The sequence below is a fragment of the Quercus robur genome, chromosome 3 (assembly GCF_932294415.1).
Source record: "Quercus robur chromosome 3, dhQueRobu3.1, whole genome shotgun sequence".
In the NCBI taxonomy this organism is placed as follows: Eukaryota; Viridiplantae; Streptophyta; class Magnoliopsida; order Fagales; family Fagaceae; genus Quercus; species Quercus robur.
This window is the reverse complement of record NC_065536.1, coordinates 11,825,023-11,847,856: the sequence shown is the minus strand read 5'-3', so window position 1 is coordinate 11,847,856 and position 22,834 is coordinate 11,825,023. Positions and strand designations below refer to the sequence as shown.

At 34.5% G+C, this 22,834-nt stretch overlaps 2 protein-coding genes and 1 pseudogene across 6 annotated transcripts; all 3 read left to right on the top strand.

Annotated features, from left to right (window-relative positions):
• Positions 1–2,162: 2,162 nt before the first annotated feature.
• On the top strand, positions 2,163–14,252 carry LOC126717076 (amidase 1-like). Of its 5 annotated transcripts, XR_007652412.1 has the most exons (10): positions 2,163–2,324; positions 2,797–2,949; positions 3,252–3,376; positions 3,457–3,582; positions 3,878–4,060; positions 4,428–4,575; positions 4,711–4,879; positions 5,777–5,911; positions 6,037–6,283; positions 14,132–14,252. XR_007652412.1 is itself a non-coding variant. In XM_050418292.1 (9 exons), the coding sequence occupies exons 1-9, from the start codon at positions 2,215–2,217 to the stop codon at positions 6,187–6,189; spliced, it is 1,302 nt and encodes a 433-aa protein (XP_050274249.1). In that variant the 5' UTR covers positions 2,163–2,214; the 3' UTR covers positions 6,190–6,382. The 5 variants fall into 5 exon arrangements, 4 of the variants coding, with proteins under 4 accessions (XP_050274249.1, XP_050274248.1, XP_050274251.1 ...); XM_050418292.1 differs by lacking the exon at positions 14,132–14,252 and having other exon boundaries at positions 6,037–6,382; XM_050418291.1 differs by lacking the exon at positions 14,132–14,252 and having other exon boundaries at positions 3,252–3,380; positions 3,461–3,582; positions 6,037–6,382.
• Positions 8,647–12,846, top strand: LOC126717075 (amidase 1-like; annotated as a pseudogene).
• A 1,929-nt stretch (positions 14,253–16,181) lies between the features above and the next one.
• Positions 16,182–20,394, top strand: LOC126717074 (amidase 1-like). The gene is made up of 9 exons (XM_050418290.1): positions 16,182–16,348; positions 16,775–16,927; positions 17,241–17,365; positions 17,446–17,571; positions 17,872–18,054; positions 18,426–18,573; positions 18,709–18,877; positions 19,751–19,885; positions 20,047–20,394. Exons 1-9 carry the CDS (start codon positions 16,239–16,241, stop codon positions 20,197–20,199), a joined length of 1,302 nt encoding a protein of 433 aa, XP_050274247.1. The 5' UTR covers positions 16,182–16,238; the 3' UTR covers positions 20,200–20,394.
• The last annotated feature ends 2,440 nt before the right edge of the window (positions 20,395–22,834 follow it).

The window sequence follows — 22,834 nt, the reverse complement described above, 5'->3', positions numbered from 1 at the left end:
AGCCTCAACCCATGACCTGTTTATAAACGGGTTAATCGTGTCAAGTTTGTAGGTCGTGTCAGATTTTGCTACCTCCAATATTTATTGCATATACTGTGTGTAAATACACAATGTCCAAATATACTTTAAAATGTGTGTTTTTACAAAGAATAAAATCTTTCAACTTTTTCCTCCCACACATATTTCAAAATAGTCGCTAATCAAATTATGAATGATGGATGCATGCTTATCCTTTCAAAAGTTTTGTTAATCAATTAATTTTTTTTTTTTTCAACTAAAATATTTAGAGTTCAATTCACCCCAACCCTTATTATTAACTAATTAAAATGACCCTTACCAATGTTCTTAAGTGTAACTGTTGTATCATGTATGATTTGGAGATTGTACACTTATATATTTGTAAAATCCAATCTGACAAGGAAATAACTAAATGAAGAAGATTTGAAATGGAGTTAATTTTACTCTAAAAAACTTTTTAATTATAGTAAAATATAGTTAACACCTTTGATATTTGAGTTAATGCCAGTTAAATTTAAGACTTTTTAAAACTGACCAATTTGATCTCTAATCACTGTGAGAAAGAAGAGAAAATGGGTAACGTTTGAGTGATTAAGAGCATTCACATCCGATTTCTATAAAAAATTTCATTTTACCATCTGAAAAGCTAATTTATCATTTATAGTATACCATACTATTTTACAACATACTCAACATCCCAACTTTTATTTTCCTATTCAACTCATTAAAATGATATATACTACTCAATAAAATAATATAATCCAAGCTTGCTACAATGCTAGAGTGCCATCCTACCCAATAAAATATAATAAACATTATACAATATTTGTTATAGTGTCATCCTATATTTAGGATGGCACTATAGCACAATTACAATTTTTTTTGCAATTACAAGACTGGGTAATGTGGGTTTTGGGGGCTTTGTTGCTAAATTTCACCTACATATAACATATAAGAGAACCAGTACTAAGAGCATCCACAGTAGTGGAGCTAAAAATTTAGCTCCACCAAAAGTTACTTTATCTATTATACCTACACACATTTTGCAGCAGTGGATCTATTTTAGCTATCAACACAATAAAATAATATAAACATCACAATAAAATAATATATCCCCTACAATAAAATAATATATCTCACTACCTAAAAAAACATCCCAGCACCAATCACAACCACCTCTACCATCAGCCACACCCACAACCACCACTACCACCACCACCAACACAAACAACCAAACCCACAAGCAAAATAAAAAACCAAACCACCATCATAGTCACCAATCCACCACCACAGCCACCAAACCCATAGGAAAAAAAAAATCAAACACCGTACCACCAAACCATAGCCACAACAACCACCATCGCTATTAAACCCACAGAAGAAAAAAAAAATCAAACATCATTCCACCACCATAGCCACCAAACCCACAGGGAAAAAAAAAATCAAACACCATACCACCAAACCATAGCCACAACGACCACTATCGCCACCACCACCGCCATTAAACCCACAAAAGAAGAAAAAAAAAAATCAAACATCATTCCTCCACCATAACCACCAAACCCACATCCACAGCACCAACCACAACCACCTCCACCATTAGCTTGGGCCGGTGACGTTGAGGCCGACGAAGGCGTGGATCGGTGGCTTGGGGCTTGGGTCGACTTGGGCCAATGACGTTGAGGCCAGTGGAGGCATGGCTCGGAGACGTTGATCGACGGCGTGGGTCTGCAGCGTGAGCCGGTGGCATGGGTCGGCAGTGTGGGGGTGGGCTGGTAGCGGTGAGAGAGTTGGGAGAGAGAGAGGTGAGATGATCAGAGTTGAGAGAGAGAGTTAATATTTTAATTAGGTAGGGATTAAGATAGATGTGCACTGTAGTAATGGAACTAAAATTTTTAGATTTAGCTCCACTGCTGCAGCAAGATTTTTGTATTTAAGGAGCTAAATTTTAGCAATATAACAATATGTCTCCACTACTGTGAGTGCTCAAATGCCCTAAGTAGAGTTTAGGAACTAAATCAATCAGATTTGGACCACATTCGTCCAAACCTCACAATGTTTACTACCATTATCCCTTTTAATTAAATATTTTAAGTTAAAATAAAAAATTATATTCTATTACAATTACTTAGCAACATTTTCCACTTTAAAAACACGTGAGTGAAAGAAAGAGACAGAGAGAAAGAGGGCTCAGACATGGCAAAAGATTCAGACTATGGTGCGTTCATGGAGAAGTTCGTTCTACAACCAAGCCCATCAGCCCATGAGCTTCCTTTGAGTGGACTCACCTTTGCCGTTAAAGACTTGTCAGTCCTAATATACACTCTTTCACTTTTATTAGTTTTCAGTTATACTATCTATCACTCAGCTTTGTCCTCCAAAAATTCAAAGTTTTCGTACTTGTTTTCTTTTGCTTTTAACGACTGGGCTTTCTCTAATTTTTTTATTTTGAAGTGTGTTGGTGCGTTAAAAATCATGCACAGTAAAATTCAGAGTGAGATAATCTTTTATGAATCTTAACTATTGGGTTTAAGCCATGCTCATTTGAAGTTTGAAGTTTGAAGTTTGTGTATCAATATTCTTCAATTGTGTGTGCAAGCTTCTGCATCAATGTTATCTATTGTTTGTGATTTTGTGTTTTTTGTGTGTGGATAACAATATCAGCAATTGGTTTTTTTTTTTTTTTTTTTTTTTTTTTTTTTTGGTGTTGGTCTGCAGACTGCAGATTGTGTGTGTGTGTATTAGATTTGTCTTTTAAGTTTTTTTATTTGGAAACAGATATGATGTGGATGGATATGTGACTGGGTTTGGAAATCCTGACTGGGCAAGGACTCATCCGGCTGCCACGTCGACAGCCCCAGCCGTTTTGTCACTCTTAAGGGCAGGTGCTACATGTATTGGTAAAACTGTCATGGATGAAATGGCATACAGGTTAGTATTGAAAATATCAATAACTTGATTACCATCTATTAACCTTTTTTTTTTTGGAATTGATAACAATTCAATTCAAGATTATCAACATGTCTCTATGTATAACATAGTCTAAACAAATTTTTTCACATGGAAAATGACATGAAATATGATACTGAAAAAACACATGTCTGCCTAGTTTCTAATTGCTTACTAAATAGTTGAGGCCTCACTTAGTTATTCATCTTGAAAAAAAAGGTCCCTTCAATATTCATATCATAGTTGTTGGGCATATCAATGAAGGGACCGCATATTTTTCACAGTATAGAAGGAGAAAATATACATTATGGCACACCTAGAAATCCATGTGCACCTGATCGGATACCTGGAGGATCTTCCAGTGGATCAGCTGTTGCTGTAGCCGCAAAGCTTGTTGATTTTGCCTTAGGCAAGTTTCTTTTGTGGACAATTTTTACGTTTCTTGGATTTTCCTCAACAAATTTAAACAAAAAGTTCTTTCTATCATAGGAAGTGACACTGGAGGAAGTGTAAGGGTACCTGCATCATACTGTGGAATTCTTGGCTTTCGGCCTTCACATGATGTCGTTTCTACAACTGGAGTTATTCCTATGGCACAGAGTTTTGATAGCATGGGTAAGGAACTGACCATTTGATGGCTTGATTTGAAATTTCTAAAATTAATATTGTGTATATCTAAAACAAATTCAACTCTGCACCTGAAAGGTATCGCCATATGGTGATGATATTGTTGACATTGGTACATTGGTTTAGACAATGATGCAACAAGAAACTTCTGTTTTTTGAGTTTTTCCTCAATGTCTAAGGACCAAAATTGCTGCTATTTTGTTTAATAGTGTGATTAGTGATTCCTCATCTATTTGGTCCTTTTAATGGCATACACTTTTTCTAACACCAATTTCTCATCCAGGATGGTTTGCTAGGGATCCTGTGATTTTGAACAGAGTTGGACGAGTACTAATGCAATTACCTGATGTGGATCCTGTCAACCCCTCCGAGATAATTATTGCTGAAGATTGTTTCCAGCTTTCAGCCATTCCAAGTGATCGTCTTACTGAACCGCTTTTTAAATCAGTGAACAAGCTCTTTGGAGGTTAGTGCATTGACCATATAAATTGTTGGTTGTATAATTCTATATGTGGGACGAGTTCATACATCATATAGATTTAAAATAATTCAATCCTGTTTCGTTAGAATTTTAATTACAAAAGCCCCGTCTAGAGTGGATTTATGCAGTATCACCCTAAAAAAGATAATAATTTACTAGAGTGTCTCCTTAATCATGTGGCGAATGAGACCTCTCAAATGCTACAAAGAGAAAGAGAGAGCTTAGATCTTTATCTATTTTATGCCATATAGTATTATTTCATTGTTTTTCTGTTTCCAAACACATCCATGTTTGCACAATTATTTTTTTCACTGAATGAGATGTCGCATCATGCTTTTCACAAATAATGCAGGTGATCTTGTAAAGCATGCAATCCTTGGGGACTATGTCAAGGAAAAAGTTCCAAGTTTAAAACAATTCATGACTGAGGAAACTGCAGATCAAGAGAACAATATACCATCTTTGGCAGCCCTTTCAAGTGCCATGCGGCTGCTTCAAAGGTGCTGATTTTCACTATCTTAATTGATTCAAACGACTTGAATGATAACTGTGATATTGGTGTTTATCTTTCTAGATGAAAATACTGTTCTTATATAAACATTGTCTCCTGAACTTACTAATTTTGCAAAGCTTAGGTATGAATTCAAGAAACACCATGGTGAATGGGTCAGTACTGTCAAACCTGATTTGGGTCCTGGAATGTCAGAAAGGATATGGAGAGCCGTTAGGACAACAGATGAAAATGTGGTTGTCTGTCACTCTGTAAGGACTGAACTACGTGCTGCTCTTAATGCTCTTCTTGGGGTAATCTCTCTTTTCCTATGCTGCTGAATGTTTTAACAAAACTAGGATCGTCTATGTGGAAATCCCATAATCCCACAATTGTTTTTTTATAAATAAGTTTGGTGCTTAATATGTGATCGTGGATGTGTCTATGAGATGACAATATGTGCTTGTATGCCTCTATAGGACACACCCTCATCTTCCATAAAGAGACACCCTTGAGGCAAAAGAGGCACTAAAAAGTAAAAGATAATTTGTATGCATTAAAAATTAATTTCTACACTTAGACATTTGTTCTTTTAATCTTTTTATCTTACAAACACATCTCAATCAAATTCTCTCTAATTCAAATTTTAGATCTAGGAGTGATGTGATTGCAGTTGTTCAGTCTATTTAGCTTCAATTTATTTATGTGTGAAACACAATTTGAAAAAGAAAAAACGAAAGTGTTTTCATGTTATTGACACAAACAAGATGGAATATCAGGCCTATTTCTTGGAATTACATCCCAAAGTGAAAGTGAAATTATTTTCTTCAAGAATAACAGATTGTTTTAAACAAATTACATATGTTGCTTTTTTTTTTCTTTTTTCTTTGTCAAAAAAGATATATATATATATATATATATATTTTGACTGGTGTTTTCCATTACAGTTGTAGTCATATTCTTTCTACAAGTACTAACTGGAGTTTAAAATTTTTGAAAAGTGGTGAGGGTAGTGAAAGTTGCATATAGTTATGACATGTTTGTATTTCAAAATTGAGTAAATTTTAGGAAGTATAGAACACCATATCTGCATCTCTTTTCTTTTTCTCTCACAAACAACCTGTAGCAGCTAAAGAAAGTGGTATCATCTCTGATAAATGAATTCAACTTTCCACAATTTTGAGTTACTCTTCTGGATGACGATTTTTCAGGATTGTGGTGTCCTGGCAATTCCCACGGTTTTAGAGCCTCCACCAAAACTACAATGTGATCCAATTCGATTAGAAGCTCTTTTAGTCAAGACTTTTAGCTTGCTGTCAAATGCTGGATTAACCGGATTCTGCCAAGTTCTCTCTCGCTCTCTCTCTATGTGTGTGTGTGTGTGTATTGTGAGGCATGACGTTCTTACTTTTTCCTTGTTTGTTTTAAGACCTTTGAAAAACCACGTAAATTTGTTTCTGCATATCTACAGGTGAGCATACCACTAGGGCTGTATGATAATCTTCCTGTGGCAATTTCCTTGTTGGCAAAACATGGCTCGGATGGGTTCCTGCTTAATCTTGTTGAGTCTCTGTACAAAAATATCCAAGAAGAGGTTGGCATTGCTGAGAAAAAGGGTTACTGAATTCTCTCCCTAATGTTTTAATGTAAGTGTTAGATCCTACTCAAAGAAATAAAATTGGGATAGGGCTTTCTGCTTGCACTTTGGTGCCACAGAGGCCATTTAATCCCAAAACACTTTAATTCTCCAAGTGACTCTGAAATGTAACTAATAACTACTTGATCATCGTCAATATATTGTGCTATTTCCAACTCAATGGATTATACTTCATAGCCAGACCTTGCTCCAGTTTTATATTCAGTTTGAGACAATCAAGGAATTTTGCGCTAGATATACCTTTTGATAATAGATTTAGGTTTAAAACAATTACTTATCCCAGTTTATAATTTAATACTGGAGATTAGATAGTATAACTTGGACAAAGATTGGAGGCATTGAATAAGATGGCTAGTATTGACAACTTTGTATGCTGTTGATGTATCTAAAAACGAACTCATGTTTATGTAAACATAAAGCAGTCACATCCAGGATGATTCCTCCCTGTTGCTTTGATCTGGTTATAGTTTCCCAGGAGATGAGATGTATGTGTTTTTGATGCTCCGTGTCTCCCCATAAATAATTTCTAAGGGCTTGTTGCAATGCGGTCCATTATATTGGCAGGAATTAAGTGGTTTCCATGTGGTAGTTTTGCATTGGCAAAAGAACTGATATGATGAGTGTTTTGTCTTACCATCCATGGATAAGAGTCTGTGTTGTCATACCCGAATTCGACGAGTGCTTTCCACTTGTTTTATTTATTTTTATGTGGGCCACCTTATCATAGTTGGAGGATATCCCTGCATGATTGAAACATCTGAAGCTGTGGATGTGGTTGCTCTAAAAAATCCTTGTTCGCATCTCAATCTTTGCCCTCTCATTCTTTTCAATTTGAAATTCCAAGGTATTGTTTATAGTCTGAAATAGCTATAGGGTAGTAAGGGCAGTCTTCATTGCACATACAGTGCGCAAATACACAATGTCCAAATACACTTAAAAACGTGTGTTTTTCCAAAGGGTAAGATCTTTCAACTTTTTCTTACCACACATTTTTCAAAACAATCGAGGCATGCTTATACTTTTTTGTATTTTCAACTAAAATATTTAGAGTTCAATTCACCCCAACCCTAATTATTAACGTATTAAAATAACCCATACCAATGTTCTTAAGTGTAATTGTTGTATCATGTATGTATTGGAGACTGTACACTATTATATTTGTGAAATCCAATTTGACAAGGAAATAACTAAATGAAGAAGATTTGAAATGGGGTAGATTTTAGTTTAACAAACTTTTTAATTATAGTAAAATACAGTTAACATCTTTGGTATTTGAGTTAATACCAATCAAGTTTAAAAAATTTTAAAATTGACCAATTTGATCTCTAATCACTATGAGAAAGAAGAGAAAATGAGTAACGTTTGAGTGACTAAGAGCATTCACATCCGATTTCTATAAAAAATTCTATTTTACTATCTTAAAAGCTAATTTATCATTTATACCATACTATTTTACAACACACTCAACATCCTAACTTTTATTTTCCTATTCAACTCATTAAAATAATATAATCCAAGCTTGCTACAATACTATAGTGTCATCCTACCCAATAACATATAATAAACATTATAAAATTTTTGCTACAGTGCCATCCTACATTTAGGATGGCGCTTTAGCACAATTGCAATTTTTTTTTTCAATTACAAGATCGGGTAACGTGGGTTTTGGAGGATTGTTGCTAAATTTCACCTACATATGACATTCAAGAAACCCAATACTAATGCTCTAAGTGAGCGTTTGGGGAGAGCTGAAAGTTGCGTTTCACTCCTGCGTTTTCATGCCTTTTTTTTTTTTCCTCTGCACGTGAACAGTAAAATCACTATGCAGGGGACAAAAAATACTATTCATGCATTGTTCACGCACTGTTCATGGGTCTCACGACACTATTCACAAATTTAAAAATTATTTTACTACATTGTTTTCAGTTTTCGGTTTTCAGTTTTCAATTTTCAGTTTCAGCAACAATAAGTTCAATCCAAACGGACCATCAGTATCCGTTTTGATACAACATTTCTCCCCCAAGTCTGCGTTTGCGTTTTAGTGGTCCCCGTAGCAATGTTCACGTAGCCGCAACATGCGAAAAACGCACTATTAAAATTTGCTACAGTGTCCAAAGCCATACAGATAGCCTACGCCTTTTATACTTTTGTTCATTTAAAAGTACCTATTCTACCTTTTTTCGGTCCCAAAAAAAAAGTTTGGTGTTTTTATTTTAAAAATTATTTTATTATAGTATTTTTGATAATAAATTTTTAGTTTTTAAATAAATAAACCGATCCAAACAAAATTTAGTAACTAAATCAATCAGTTTTGGACTACATTAGTCCAAACCTCAAAATGTTTACTATATTTTACCCTTTTAATTTTATATTTTAAGTTAAAATAAAAAATTCTATTCTATTATAATTACGTGGCAACATTTTCCACTTTAAAAAGATGTGAGAGAGAGAGATAGAGGGGGAGAGAGAGAGCTCAGACATGGCAATAGATTCAGACTATGGTGCATTCATGGAGAAGTTCGTTCTACAATCAAGCCCATCATCCCATGAGCTTCCTTTGAATTCACTCACCTTTGCTGTTAAAGACATGTCAGTCCTAATATACACTCTTTCACTTTTATTAGTTTTCAGTTATACTATTTATCAATCATCTTTGTCCTCCAAAAATTCAAAGCTTTCGTACTTGTTTTCTTTTGCTTTTAACTACTGGGCTTTCTCCAATTTTTTATTTTGAAGTGTATTGGTGCGTGAAAATCATGTGCAGTAATATTCAGAGTGAGATAGTCTTTTTTGAATTTTAACTATGGGTTTAAGCCATGCTCTTTTGAAGTTTGAAGTTTGTGTATCTATATTCTTCAATTGTGTGTGCAAGCTTCTGCATCAATGTCATCTATTGCTTGTGATTTTGTGTGTGTGTGTGTGGGGATTTAACAATATCAGCAATTGGGTATTTTTTTTAATGTGTTGGTCTGCAGATTGTGTGTGTATTAGATTTGTCTTTTAAGTTTTTTATTTGGAAACAGATATGATGTTGATGGATATGTGACTGGGTTTGGAAATCCTGACTGGGCAAGGACTCATCCGGCTGCCACGTCGACAGCCCCAGCCGTTTTGTCACTCTTAAGGGCAGGTGCTACATGTATTGGTAAAACTGTCATGGATGAAATGGCATACGGGTTAGTATTGAAAATATCAATAACTTGATTACCATCTATTAACTTTTTATTTTTTTGGAATTGATAACAATTCAATTCAAGATTATCAACTTGTCTCTATGTATAACAAATTTTTTCACATGAAAATGACATGAAATATGATACTGAAAAAACACATGTCTGCCTAGTTTCTAATTGCTTACTAAATAGTTGAGGCCTCACTTAGTTATTCATCTTGAAAAAAAAAGGGGCCCTTTACTATTCATATCATAGTTGTTGGGCATATCAATGAAGGGACCACATATTTTTCACAGTATAGAAGGAGAAAATATACATTATGGCACACCTAGAAATCCATGTGCGCCTGATCGGATACCTGGAGGATCTTCCAGTGGATCAGCTGTTGCTGTAGCCGCAAAGCTTGTTGATTTTTCCTTAGGCAAGTTTCTTTTGTGGACAATTTTTACATTTCCTGGATTTTCCTCAACAAATTTAAACAAAAAGTTCTTCCTATCATAGGAAGTGACACTGGAGGAAGTGTAAGAGTACCTGCATCATACTGTGGAATTCTTGGCTTTCGGCCTTCACATGATGTCATTTCTACAACTGGAGTTATTCCTATGGCACACAGTTTTGATAGCATGGGTAAGGAACTGACCATTTGATGGCTTAAATTGAAATTTATAAACTTAATATTGTGTATATCTAAAACAAATTCAACTCTGCACCTGAAAGGTATGGCCATATGGTGATGATATTGTTGACATTGGTACATTGGTTTAGACAATGATGCAACAAGAAACTTCTGTTTTTTGAGTTTTTCCTCAATGTCTAATGACCAAAATTGCTGCTATTTTGTTTAATAGTGTGATTAGTGATTCCTCATCTATTTGGTCCTTTTAATCGCATACACTTTTTTCTAACACCAATTTCTCATATAGGATGGTTTGCTAGGGATCCTGTGATTTTGAACAGAGTTGGACAAGTACTAATGCAATTACCTGATGTGGATCCTGTCAACCCCTCCCAGATAATTATTGCTGAAGATTGTTTCCAGCTTTCAGCCATTCCAAGTGATCGTCTTACTGAACCGCTTTTGAAATCAGTGAACAAGCTCTTTGGAGGTTAGTGTCTTGACCATATAAATTTGTTGGTTGTATAGTTCTATATGTGGGACGAGTTCGTACATCATATAGATTTGACTTAATTCAATCTTGTTTCGTTAGAATTTTAATTACAAAAGCCCCGTCTAGAGTGGATTTATGCAGTATCACCCTAAAAAAGTTGATAATTTACTAGAGTGTCTCCTTAATCATGTGGCGAATGAGACCTCTCAAATGCTACAAAGAGAAAGAGAGAGCTTAGATCTTTATCAATTTTATGCCATATAGTATTATTTCATTGTTTTTCTGTTTCCAAACACATCCATGTTTGCACAAGTATTTTTTTCACTGAATGAGATGTTGCATCATGCTTTTCACAAATAATGCAGGTGATCTTGTAAAGCATGCAATCCTTGGGGACTATGTCTAGGAAAAAGTTCCAAGTTTAAAACAACTTATGACTGAGGAAACTGCAGATCAAGAGAACAATATACCATCTTTGGCAGCCCTTTCAAGTGCCAGGCAGCTGCTTCAAAGGTGTTGATTTTCACTATCTTAATTGATTCAAACGACTTGAATGATAACTGTGATATTGGTGTTTATCTTTCTAGATGAAAATATTGTTCTTATATAAACACTGGCTCCTGAACTTACTAATTTTGCAAAGCTTAGGTATGAATTCAAGAAACACCATGGTGAATGGGTCAGTACTGTCAAACCTGATTTGGGTCCTGGAATATCAGAAACGATATGGGCAGCCGTTAGGACAACAGATGAAAATGTGGATGTCTGTCACTCTGTAAGGACTGAACTACGTGCTGCTCTTAATGCTCTTCTTGGGGTAATCTCTCTTTTCCTATGCTGCTGAATGTTTTAACAAAACTAGGATCGTCTATGTGGAAATCCCATAATCCCACAATTGTTTTTTTTATAAATAAGTTTGGTGCTTAATATGTGATCGTGGATGTGTCTATGAGATGACAATATGTGCTTGTATGCCTCTATAGGACACACCCTCATCTTCCATAAAGAGAGACACCCTTGAGGCAAAAGAGGCACTAAAAAGTAAAAGATAATTTGTATGCATTAAAAATTAATTTCTACACTTAGACATTTGTTCTTTTAATCTTTTTATCTTATAAACACATCTCAATCAAATTATCTCTAATTCAAATTTTAGATCTAGGAGTGATGTAATTGCAGTTGTTCAGTCTATTTAGCTTGAATTTATTTATGTGTGAAACACAATTTGAAAAGGAAAAAAGGAAAGTTTTTTCATGCTATTGACACAAACAAGATGGAATATCAGGCCTATTTCTTGGAAATGCATCCCAAAGTGAAAGTGAAATTATTTTCTTCAAGAATTACAGATTGTTTTAAACAAATTACATATGTTGCTTTTTTTTTTCTTTTTTCTTTGTCAAAAAAGATATATATATATATATATATATATTTTTTGACCAGTGTTTTCCATTACAGTTGTAGTCATATTCTTTCTACAAGTACTAACTGGAGTTTAAAATTTTTGAAAAGTGGTGAGGGTAGTGAAAGTTGCATTTAGTTATGACATGTTTGTATTTCAAAATTGAGTAAATTTTAGGAAGTATAGAACACCATATCTGCATCTCTTTTCTTTTTCTCTCACAAACAACTTGTAGCAGCTAAAGAAAGTGGTATCATCTCTGATAAATGAATTCAACTTTCCACTATCTTGACTTACTCTTCTGGATGACGATTTTTCAGGATTGTGGTGTCCTGGCAATTCCCACGGTTTTAGAGCCTCCACCAAAACTACAATGTGATCCAATTTCATTAGATGCTCTTTTTGTCAAGACTTTTAGCTTGCTGTCAATTGCTGGATTATCCGGATTCTGCCAAGTTCTCTCTCTCTCTCTCTCTCTCTCTCTCTCTCTCTCTCTCTATGTGTGTGTGTGTGTGTTGTGAGGCATGACATTCCTACTTTTTCCTTGTTTGTTTTAAGACCTTTGAAAAACCACATAAATATTTTTTTGCATATCTACAGGTGAGCATACCACTAGGGCTGTATGATAATCTTCCTGTGGCAATTTCCTTGTTGGCGAAACATGGCTCAGATGGGTTCCTGCTTAATCTTGTTGAGTCTCTATACAAAAATATCCAAGAAGAGGTTGGCATTGCTGAGAAAAAGGGTTACTGAATTCTCTCTCCCTAATGTTTTAATGTAAGTGTTAGATCCTACTCAAAGATAATAAATTGGGATAGGGCTTTCTGCTTGCACTTTGTGTTAGGATTAATGCTCTTAAATCCTATTGTATGATTCTATATATGATATTATGTATGACTTAATGTTGTGATTTATAAAGTTGTTTTATTATTATCTAAAATAATGGTAACTTGAATATTTAGACATTATTATATAGCCTATGAGATGCATAGTATGTGATTTATATGATTTAGTCACAAGTTCTTTGTAAACTCAAAATTTTAGTTTGTAGTCGGTGATGAAATTGGACATTTCATCTGTGAAGACTATAACATATCAACTAAGATGATTTGTCTTGATCATGGAAGTGGAGACTTCTAGTTGATATATTTTAAGAGTTAAGACATACTGAACTGGACCGCTATGAGATTTATTATTCTCCTAACGACTATCAAATGAATAATAAATCTCATGACTTCTATTTACATGAACTCTTAATCCTAAGAGAATAATAGACCTGATCATGAAGTGTAGGTTGCTTTGATATATCAGGAGTGAGATCTAAAGTCACGATCAAAACCTCAGTATGTTGGACAGCCACATTTAGTGTTGATGGAACATATATTCTCAAGATAGAATTCATTGTCTCTTAACGAAAATATAAAATATTCTCTTGAAATAAGTTTAATGAGTTTGGTTATTCAGAATGTTAGGCCTAACTACTTTAGTAAGAAGTTACTAAAGTATATATTTATGAAATTGGATTTCATAAATATATGATGAATAACTTAAAGGATTAAACCGGGTACTCAAGGATTAAAATGTAGTAATCTACAAAGTGACAGTCTACATTAATGACTTTGTATTACTACGAATATTTAATGAAGAGGTTGTATGTACAATAAAGTCTTGGGATATAATTTATTAATAAGGCTTAGAGTGCAATTATATTTATATAGTAGTATTAAATATAATTAATATTAACTTTAGACTTGTCAAAAGTTGACAGAAAAGCCCAAAGCCCATTAGAGCTAGAGTCTTATTTGTTCTTTTTTGGTCCCACTTCAAGCTACATACTAAAGCCCAATTGGAAAGGCACAAAAGGCTAACCCAATTAGATAATCAGTTATAGAAAGAGAAACATATAGAATCTTGTAAGAGAATGAAATGGTTTGTATGTGAGTGTTAGACACTCTAATTCTCCCTTGATCACATTCATAGAAACTAATTGAGAGACCACACTTCTTGTGTACAAGTGGAATTGGAGTGAAGATTAAAAGTGTTCTCAAGAATTTCTGATCTTTGGTTTTGAATTTCACCGCATCAAGGTATACTCTCTTATTCTTATATTCTGAAACTTACATAGTACATGTTATTAATTGCGTATGAAGTAGATCCGTTAATTTTCCGCTGCGTATGTTTTGTACGCGATACAAACATGTGTTTTCCATCACTTTGGTGCCACAAAGGCCATTTAATCCCAAAACACTTAATTCTCCAAGTGACTCTGAATTGTAACTAATTACTACTTGATCATCGTCGTCAATATATTGTGCTATTTCCAACTCAATGGATTATACTTCATAGCCAGACCTCTCTCCAGTTTTATCTTCAGTTTGAGACAATCAAGGAATTTTGCGCTAGATATACCGTTCTATAATAGATTTAGGTTTAAAACAATTACTTATCCCAGTTTATAATTTAATACTGGAGATTAGATGGTATAACTTGGACAAAGATTGGAGGCATTGAATAAGATGGCTAGTATTGACAACTTTGTATGCTGTTGATGTATCTAAAAACGAACTCATGTTTATGTAAACATAAAGCAGTCACATCCAGGATGATTCCTCCCTGTTGCTTTGATCTGGTGATAGTTTCCCAAGAGATGAGATGTATGTGTTTTTGATGCTCAGTGTCTCCCCAAAAATAATTTCTAAGGGCTTGTTGCAATGCGGTCCATTACATTGGTAGGAATTAAGTGGTTTCCATGTGGTAGTTTTGCATTGGCAAAAGAACTGATTTGATGAGCGTTTTGTCTTACCATCCATGGATAAGAGTCTGTGTTGTCATACCCGAATTCGATGAGTGTTTTCTCCTTGTTTTATTTATATATTTATTTTTATGTGGCCACCTTATCATAGATGGAGGATATCCCTGCATGATTGAAACATCTGAAACTGTGGATGTGGTTGCTCTAAAAAATCCTTGTTCACATCTCAATCTTTGCCCTCTCATTCGTTTCATTTTGAAATACCAAGGTATTGTTTACAGTCCGAAATAGCGAAAGGGTAGTAAGGGCAGTCTCTATTGCTCATAGAAATAGTCGCCAATCAAATTATGAATTATGGAGGCATGCTTATACTTTTTTTGTATTTTCAATTAAAATATTTAGATTTCAATTCACCCCAACCCTAATTATTAACGTATTAAAATGACCCTTACCAATGTTTTTAAGTGTAACTGTTCTATCATGTATATATTGGAGACTATACACTATTATATTTGTAAAATCCAATCTGACAAGGAAATAACTAAATGAAGAAGATTTGAAATGGGGTAGATTTTAGTTTAACAAACTATTTAATTATAGTAAAATACAGTTAACATCTTTGGTATTTTAGTTAATGCCAATCAAGTTTAAGACTTTTTAAAATTGACCAATTTGATCTCTAATCACTGTGAGAAAGAAGAGAAAATGAGTAACGTTTGAGTGACTACGAGCATTCACATCTGATTTCTACAAAAAATTCCATTTTACTATCTTAAAAGCTAATTTATCATTTATACCATACTATTTTACAACACACCCAACATCCTAACTTTTATTTTCATATTCAACTCATTAAAATAATATAATCCAAGCTTGCTACAATGCTATAGTGTCATCCTACCCAATAAAATATAATAAACATTATAAAATTTTTGCTACATTGCCATCCTACATTTAGGATGGCGCTTTAGCACAACTACAATTTTTTTTTTTTCAATTACAAGACCGGGTAACGTGAGTTTTGGGAGATTTGTTGCTAAATTTCACTTACATATAACAAACGAGAGACCAATACTAATGCTCTAAGTATCCGTTTTGATACAACATTTCTTCCCTAAGTCTGCATTTGCGTTTTTTAGTGGCCCCCATAGTAATGTTCACGTAGCCGCAACTAGTGAAAAACACTCTATTAAAATTTGATACAGTGTCCAAAGCCATATAGATAGCCTACACCTTTTATACTTTTGTTCATTTAAATATACCTATTCTACCTTTTTCCGGTCCAAAAAAAAAAGAGTTTACTACGGGTGTTTTTATTTTAAAAATTATTTTGTTATAATAGTTTTAGTAATAAATTTTCAGTTTTCAGACAAATAAGCGGTATCCAAATAAAGTTTAGAAACTAAATCAATCACTTTAGGACTACATTAGTCCAAACCTCACAATGTTTACTATATTTTACCCTTTTAATTTTATATTTTAAGTTAAAATAAAAAATTCTATTCTATTATAATTACGTGGCAACATTTCCCACCTTAAAAAGATGAGAGAGAGAGAGAGAGAGAGAGAGAGAGAGCTCAGACATGGCAATAGATTCAGACTATGGTGCATTCATGGAGAAGTTCGTTCTACAACCAAGCCCATCAGCCCATGAGCTTCCTTTGAATTCACTCACCTTTGCTGTTAAAGACATGTCAGTCCTAATATACACTCTTTCACTTTTATTAGTTTTCAGTTATACTATTTATCAATCATCTTTGTCCTCCAAAAATTCAAAGCTTTCGTACTTGTTTTCTTTTGCTTTTAACTACTGGGCTTTCTCCAATTTTTTATTTTGAAGTGTATTGGTGCGTGAAAATCATGTGCAGTAATATTCAGAGTGAGATAGTCTTTTTTGAATTTTAACTATGGGTTTAAGCCATGCTCTTTTGAAGTTTGAAGTTTGTGTATCTATATTCTTCAATTGTGCGTACAAGCTTCTGCATCAATGTCATCTATTGTTTGTGATTTTGTGTGTGTGGGGATAACAATATCAGCAATTGGGTATTTTTTTAATGTGTTGGTCTGCAGATTGTGTGTGTATTAGATTTGTCTTTTAAGTTTTTTTATTTGGAAACAGATATGATGTTGATGGATATGTGACTGGGTTTGGAAATCCTGACTGGGCAAGGACTCATCCGGCTGCCACGTCGACAGCCCCAGCCGTTTTGTCACTCTTAAGGGCAGGTGCTACATGTATTGGTAAAACTGTCATGGATGAAATGGCATACAGGTTAGTATTGAAAATATCAATAACTTGATTACCATCTATTAACCTTTTTTTTTTTTTTGGAATTGATAACAATTCAATTCAAGATTATCAACGTGTCTCTATGTATAACATATAGTCTAAACAAATTTTTTCACATGGAAAATGACATGAAATATGATACTGAAAAAATACATGTCTGCCTAGTTTCTAATAGCTTACTAAATAGTTGAGGCCTCACTTAGTTATTCACCTTGAAAAAAAAAAAAAAAAGGCCCTTTAATATTCACATCATAGTTGTTGGGCATATCAATGAAGGACAGCATATTTTTCACAGTATAAATGGAGAAAATATACATTATGGCACACCTAGAAATCCATGTGCTCCTGATCGGGTACCCGGAGGATCTTCCAGTGGATCTGCTGTTGCTGTAGGAGCAAAGCTTGTTGATTTTGCCTTAGGCGAGTTTCTTTCATGGACAATTTTTATGTTTCTTGGATTTTCCTCAATAAATTTAAACAAAAAGTACTTTCTTTCGTAGGAACTGACACTGGAGGAAGTATAAGAGTACCTGCATCATACTGTGGAATTCTTGGCTTTCGGCCTTCACATGATGTCATTTCTACAACTGGAGTTATTCCTATGGCACAGAGTTTTGATCGCATGGGTAAGGAGCTGAAGCTAATCAATGGCTTGATTTGAAATGTCTAAACTTAAAATTGTGTATATCTGAAACAAATTCAACTCTGCACCTGAAAGGTATGGCCATATGGTGATGATATTGTTGACATTGGTACATTGGTTTAGACAATGATGCAACAAGAAACTTCTGTTTTTTGAGTTTTTCCTCAATGTCTCAAGACCAAAATTGCTGCTATTTTGTATAATAGTGTGATTAGTGATTCCTTATCTATTTGGTCCTTTTAATGGCATACACTTTTTTTTTTAACACCAATTTCTCATCCAGGATGGTTTGCTAGGGATCCTGTGATTTTGAACAGAGTTGGACGAGTACTACTGCAATTACCTAATGTGGATGCTGTCAACCCCTCTCAGATAATTATTGCTGAGGATTGTTTCCAGCTTTCAGCCATTCCAAGTGATCGTGTTACTGAACCACTTTTTAAATCAGTGAGCAAGCTCTTTGGAGGTTAGTGCATAGACCATATAAATTTGTTGTTTGTATAGTTCTATATGTGGGATGAGTTCATACATCATATAGATTTGAAATAATTCAATCTAGTTTCCTTAGAATTTTAATTACAAAAGCACTGTCTATAGTGGATTTATGCAGTATCACCCTGAAAAAGATGGCAATTAACTAGAGTGTCTCCTTAGTCATGTGGAGAATGAGACCTCTCAAATGCTACAAAGAGAGAGAGAAAGCTTAGATCTTTATAAATTTTATGTCATAGAGTAATATTTCATTGTTTTTCTGTTTCCAAACACATCCATGGTTGCACAAGTTTTTTTTTTTTCACTGAATGAGATATCGCACCATGCTTTTCACAAATAATGCAGGTGATCTTGTAAAGCATGCAATCCTTGGGGACTATGTCAAGGAAAAAGTTCCGAGTTTAAAACAATTTATGACTAAGGAAAATGCAGATCAAGAGTACAATATACCATCTTTGGCAGCCCTTTCAAGTGCCATGCGGCTGCTTCAAAGGTGCTGATTTTCACTATCTCAATTGATTCAAACGACTTGAATGATAACTGTGATATTGGTGTGGATCTTTCTAGATGAAAATACTGTTCTTATATAAACATTGGCTCCTTAACTTGCTAATTTTGCAAAGCATAGGTATGAATTCAAGAAAAACCATGGTGAATGGGTCAGTACTGTCAAACCTGATTTGGGTCCTGGAATATCAGAAAGGGTATGGGAAGCCATTAGGACAACAGATGAAAATGTGGATGTCTGTCACTCTGTAAAGACTGAACTACGTGCTGCTCTTAATGCTCTTCTTGGGGTACTCTCTCTTTCTATGCTGTTGAATGCTTCAACAAAACTAGGATCGTCTACATGGAAATCCCATAATCCCAGAATTATTTTTTTTTAAATAAGTTTGGAGCTTAATATGTGATCGTGGATGTGTCTATGAGATGACAATATGTGCTTGTATGCATGCAGGTATGCCTCTATAGGACACACCCTCATCTTCCATAAAGAGAAACACCCTTAAGGCAAAAGAGGCACTAAAAAGTCAAAGATAATTTGTATGCATTAAAAATTAAGTTCTACACGCAAACATTTGTTCTTTTTATCTTATAAACACATCTCAGTCAAATTCTTTCTAATTCAAATTTTAGAAGTAGGAGTGATGTGATTGCAGTTGTTCAGTCTATTTAGCTTCAATTTATTTATGTGTGAAACACAATTTGAAAAAGAAAAAAAGGAAGTGTTTTCATGCTATTGACAAAAACAAGATGGTATATCAGGCCTATTTCTTGGAAATGCATCCCAAAGTGAAAGTGAAATTATTTTCTTCAAGAATTACAGATTGTTTGAAACAAATTACATATATTTCTTTTTAAAAATTAAAAAATAATATATATATATATGGTGTTTTCCATTGCGGTTTTAGTCTTATTCTTTCTACAAGTACTAACTGGAGTTTAAAATTTTTGAAAAGTGGTGAGGATGGTGAAAGTTGCATAAAGTTATGACATGTTTGCATTTCAAAATTGAGTAAATTTTAGGAAGTATAGAGCACCATATCTGCATCTCTTTTCTTTTTCTCTCACAAACAACCTATAGCAGCAAAAGAAAGTGGTATCATCTCTGATAAATGAATTCAACTTTCCACTAGCTTGAGTTACTCTTCTGGATGATGATTTTTCAGGATTGTGGTGTCCTGGCAATTCCCACAGTTCCAGGGCCTCCACCAAAACTACAATGTGATCCAATTCCATTAGAAGCTTTTCGTGCCAAGGCTTTTAGCTTGCTATCAATTGCTGGAGTATCCGGATTCTGCCAAGTTCTCTCTCTCTCTCTCTCTCTCTCTCTCTCTATATATATATATATATATATATGTGTGTGTGTGTGTGTGTGTGTTGTGAGGCATGACATTCTTACTTTTTCCTTGTTTGTTTTAAAACCTTTGAAAAACCACATAAGTTTGTTTCTGCATATCTACAGGTGAGTATACCACTAGGGCTCTATGATAATCTTCCTGTGGCAATTTCCTTGTTGGCAAAACATGGTTCAGATGGGTTCCTGCTTAATCTTGTTGAGTCTTTGTACAAAAATATCCAAGAAGAGGTTGGCATTGCTGAGAAAAAGGGTTACTGAATTCTCTCTCCCTAATATTTTATTGTAAGTGTTAGATCCTACTCAAAAATATAAAATTGGGATAGGGTTTTCTGCTTGCACTTTTGTGCCACACAGGCCATTTAATCCCAAAACATTTTAATTCTCCAAGTAACTCTGAAATGTAACTAATAACTACTTGATCATCATCAATATATTGTGCTATTTCCAACTCAATAGATTAAACTTCATAACCAGAACTTTCTCCAGATTATCTTCAATTTGAGACAATCAAGGAATTTTGCACTAGATATACTTTTTGATAATAGATTTAGGTTTGGAACAATTACTTAACCCAGTTTATAATTTAATGCTGGAGGTTAGATAGTATAACTTGGACAAAGATTGGAGCCACTGAATAAGACGGCCAGTAATGACAACTTTGTATGCTGTTGATGTATCTAAAAACAAACTCATGCTTATGTAAACATAAAGCAGTCACATCCAGAATGATTTCTCCCTGTTGCTTTGATCTGGTGATAGTTTCCCAGGAGATGAGATGTATGTGTTTTTGAAGCTCAGTGTCTCCCCAAAAATGATTTGTAAGGGCTTGTTGCAATGCGGTCCACTACATTGGCAGGAATTAAGGTGGTTTGCATGTGGTAGTTTAGCTTTGGCAAAAGGACTGATTTGATGAGTGTTAGTCTACCAGCCATGGATAAGCGTCTGTGTTGCCATACCTGAATTTGAGCAGTGATTCAGTCTAATAAAGGGATGAATGAGGTACCAAGTTTCCTGGAGGTGATGAGGGGTAGACCTAAATATTTTCCTTACACACAATTTATTTGCACAACATTGTGTGTAACATGATAGTATGTAATAGAGCTAGCTTTACCATTCCGTAACAAACTCCTCTGAAAGTTGTGAAGGGAGAGGTAACTTTACCATTCCGTAACACCGAGATGGAGGAAGAGGTTAGAGAAGCCATGATAAGATCAATAGTTTGTTGTGGGAATTGGAAGAATTGTAAGGTATATTTTATGAAGGGCCACTCAAGGTCATTATAAGCTATTTCTAAGTCAATTTTGGCAGCTATGAGGCCCTTTTGTCCTTTTGTTTGTTGATAATCTTCAATATTATTCAAAGAGAGGCAAACTACATAGCACTACAATCAACCTCACAGGCGGTCCTTAAGACCAATGGAAGACTGAGTTTATTGAAACAAAAGAACAAAAGGACTCACGAGAATTAAGGGAGAGTTTGGCAGCTGAATGAGCAGCGTTGTTACAAACTCTTTTGACCCAACAAAAACTACAGCTAACAAAAGACTCTTTAAAATTTAAGATGTTACTGATGATATTGCTAATGGTCCAGTCAGGAGTGTATAGGGTGGAGGAGAGTGGATCAAAGCAGTTTTTTGCGTCACCTTCAAAGATGACATGACTCAATTTTTCAGCTTGAGCGAGTTGAACTGCCCAAAGGATGGAGTGAGCTTTGGCTCGGATGGGGGAGCAATGAGGAAGAATTCTGGTCCATACCTTAATGATTTGGCCTTGTTCATCCCTGGCTATCAATGCTAGAGCACAGCTGTGGTTTGCATCAACGTTGAGCTTAGTGTATCCTTGGGGTGGTGGGTGCCATTTGGGACAAGGTCAACTGTCTTGTTGTAGTCTTGTAGATGTGCCTATGCTTATTCTAAGAGAAGAGTATTCGGCCACATTTTGCCCTTGTTTCCTCTAAATAAGATGAATCGTTTCTTGGACAATGATTGGAAGAAATTTTCTTAGATGCAAAACAAGAATTTTTTAGAGCAATTAGTACAGCGGATTGCACAAGCTAATAGGACGCAGTTGGTGCACAGTTTCTTGGCTTAACTTTTGGAATCAAGACCAGATTAATTCTAGCAGTAATAAAAATGGTTTGGATAAATTTAGCTAGATCTACTTCCATAATGTCCCATGATTGTTGAAAAATTTGTGCATGAGAAAGTCCCTAAAATTTTTATTATTATATATGACTTCGAAGAATTAATAGACAATTTTTTTTAATAAATTATTTACTTTTCTTATTATTTTGTAGTATCACACCTTTTTTTATTAAATAAAAATATAATTTTAAAAAAATTAAAAAAATCTATATATACTACATCATATACTATATTATATAATAAAAGTTAGACTTAGAAGTCGGTGTTGCACCAAATTAAGTTAGGCTTAGAAGTTGTGATTGCATCAATAATAAGTAGTAATACACATTTTTCGAAAAAGAAAATACACTTGTTAATAATTCATTGGCTTATACAAACAAATTCATTGTCATTGTGTGTGTGTGTGTTTTTTTTTTTTTTTTGGATGTATATGTATTGTAAGGACACAATTTTTAACGATCCAAGGATGACGTTAGGCTCGCATGTAAAGGACCAACAATATGATTTGTAGAGAGTGGGTTTGGAAAAGCCTGCCCTTGGGCGCTGGGCATCGGTCTGATCCTGATTTCAGGATAGCTCATACAAAAATAGGTTTGGACTGTATAGCTGAGCCTTACATCGATGTAGTTCGAAAGGTTTGACTCCTCGGAATTAGTCCGAGGAGCATTATATTCTCACCATTCTTCCTCCTTTTTTCGTCCCCTCTCTTTTTTTAGCTCTCCTTCCCTTTTATACTAGTTTTCATTTCCC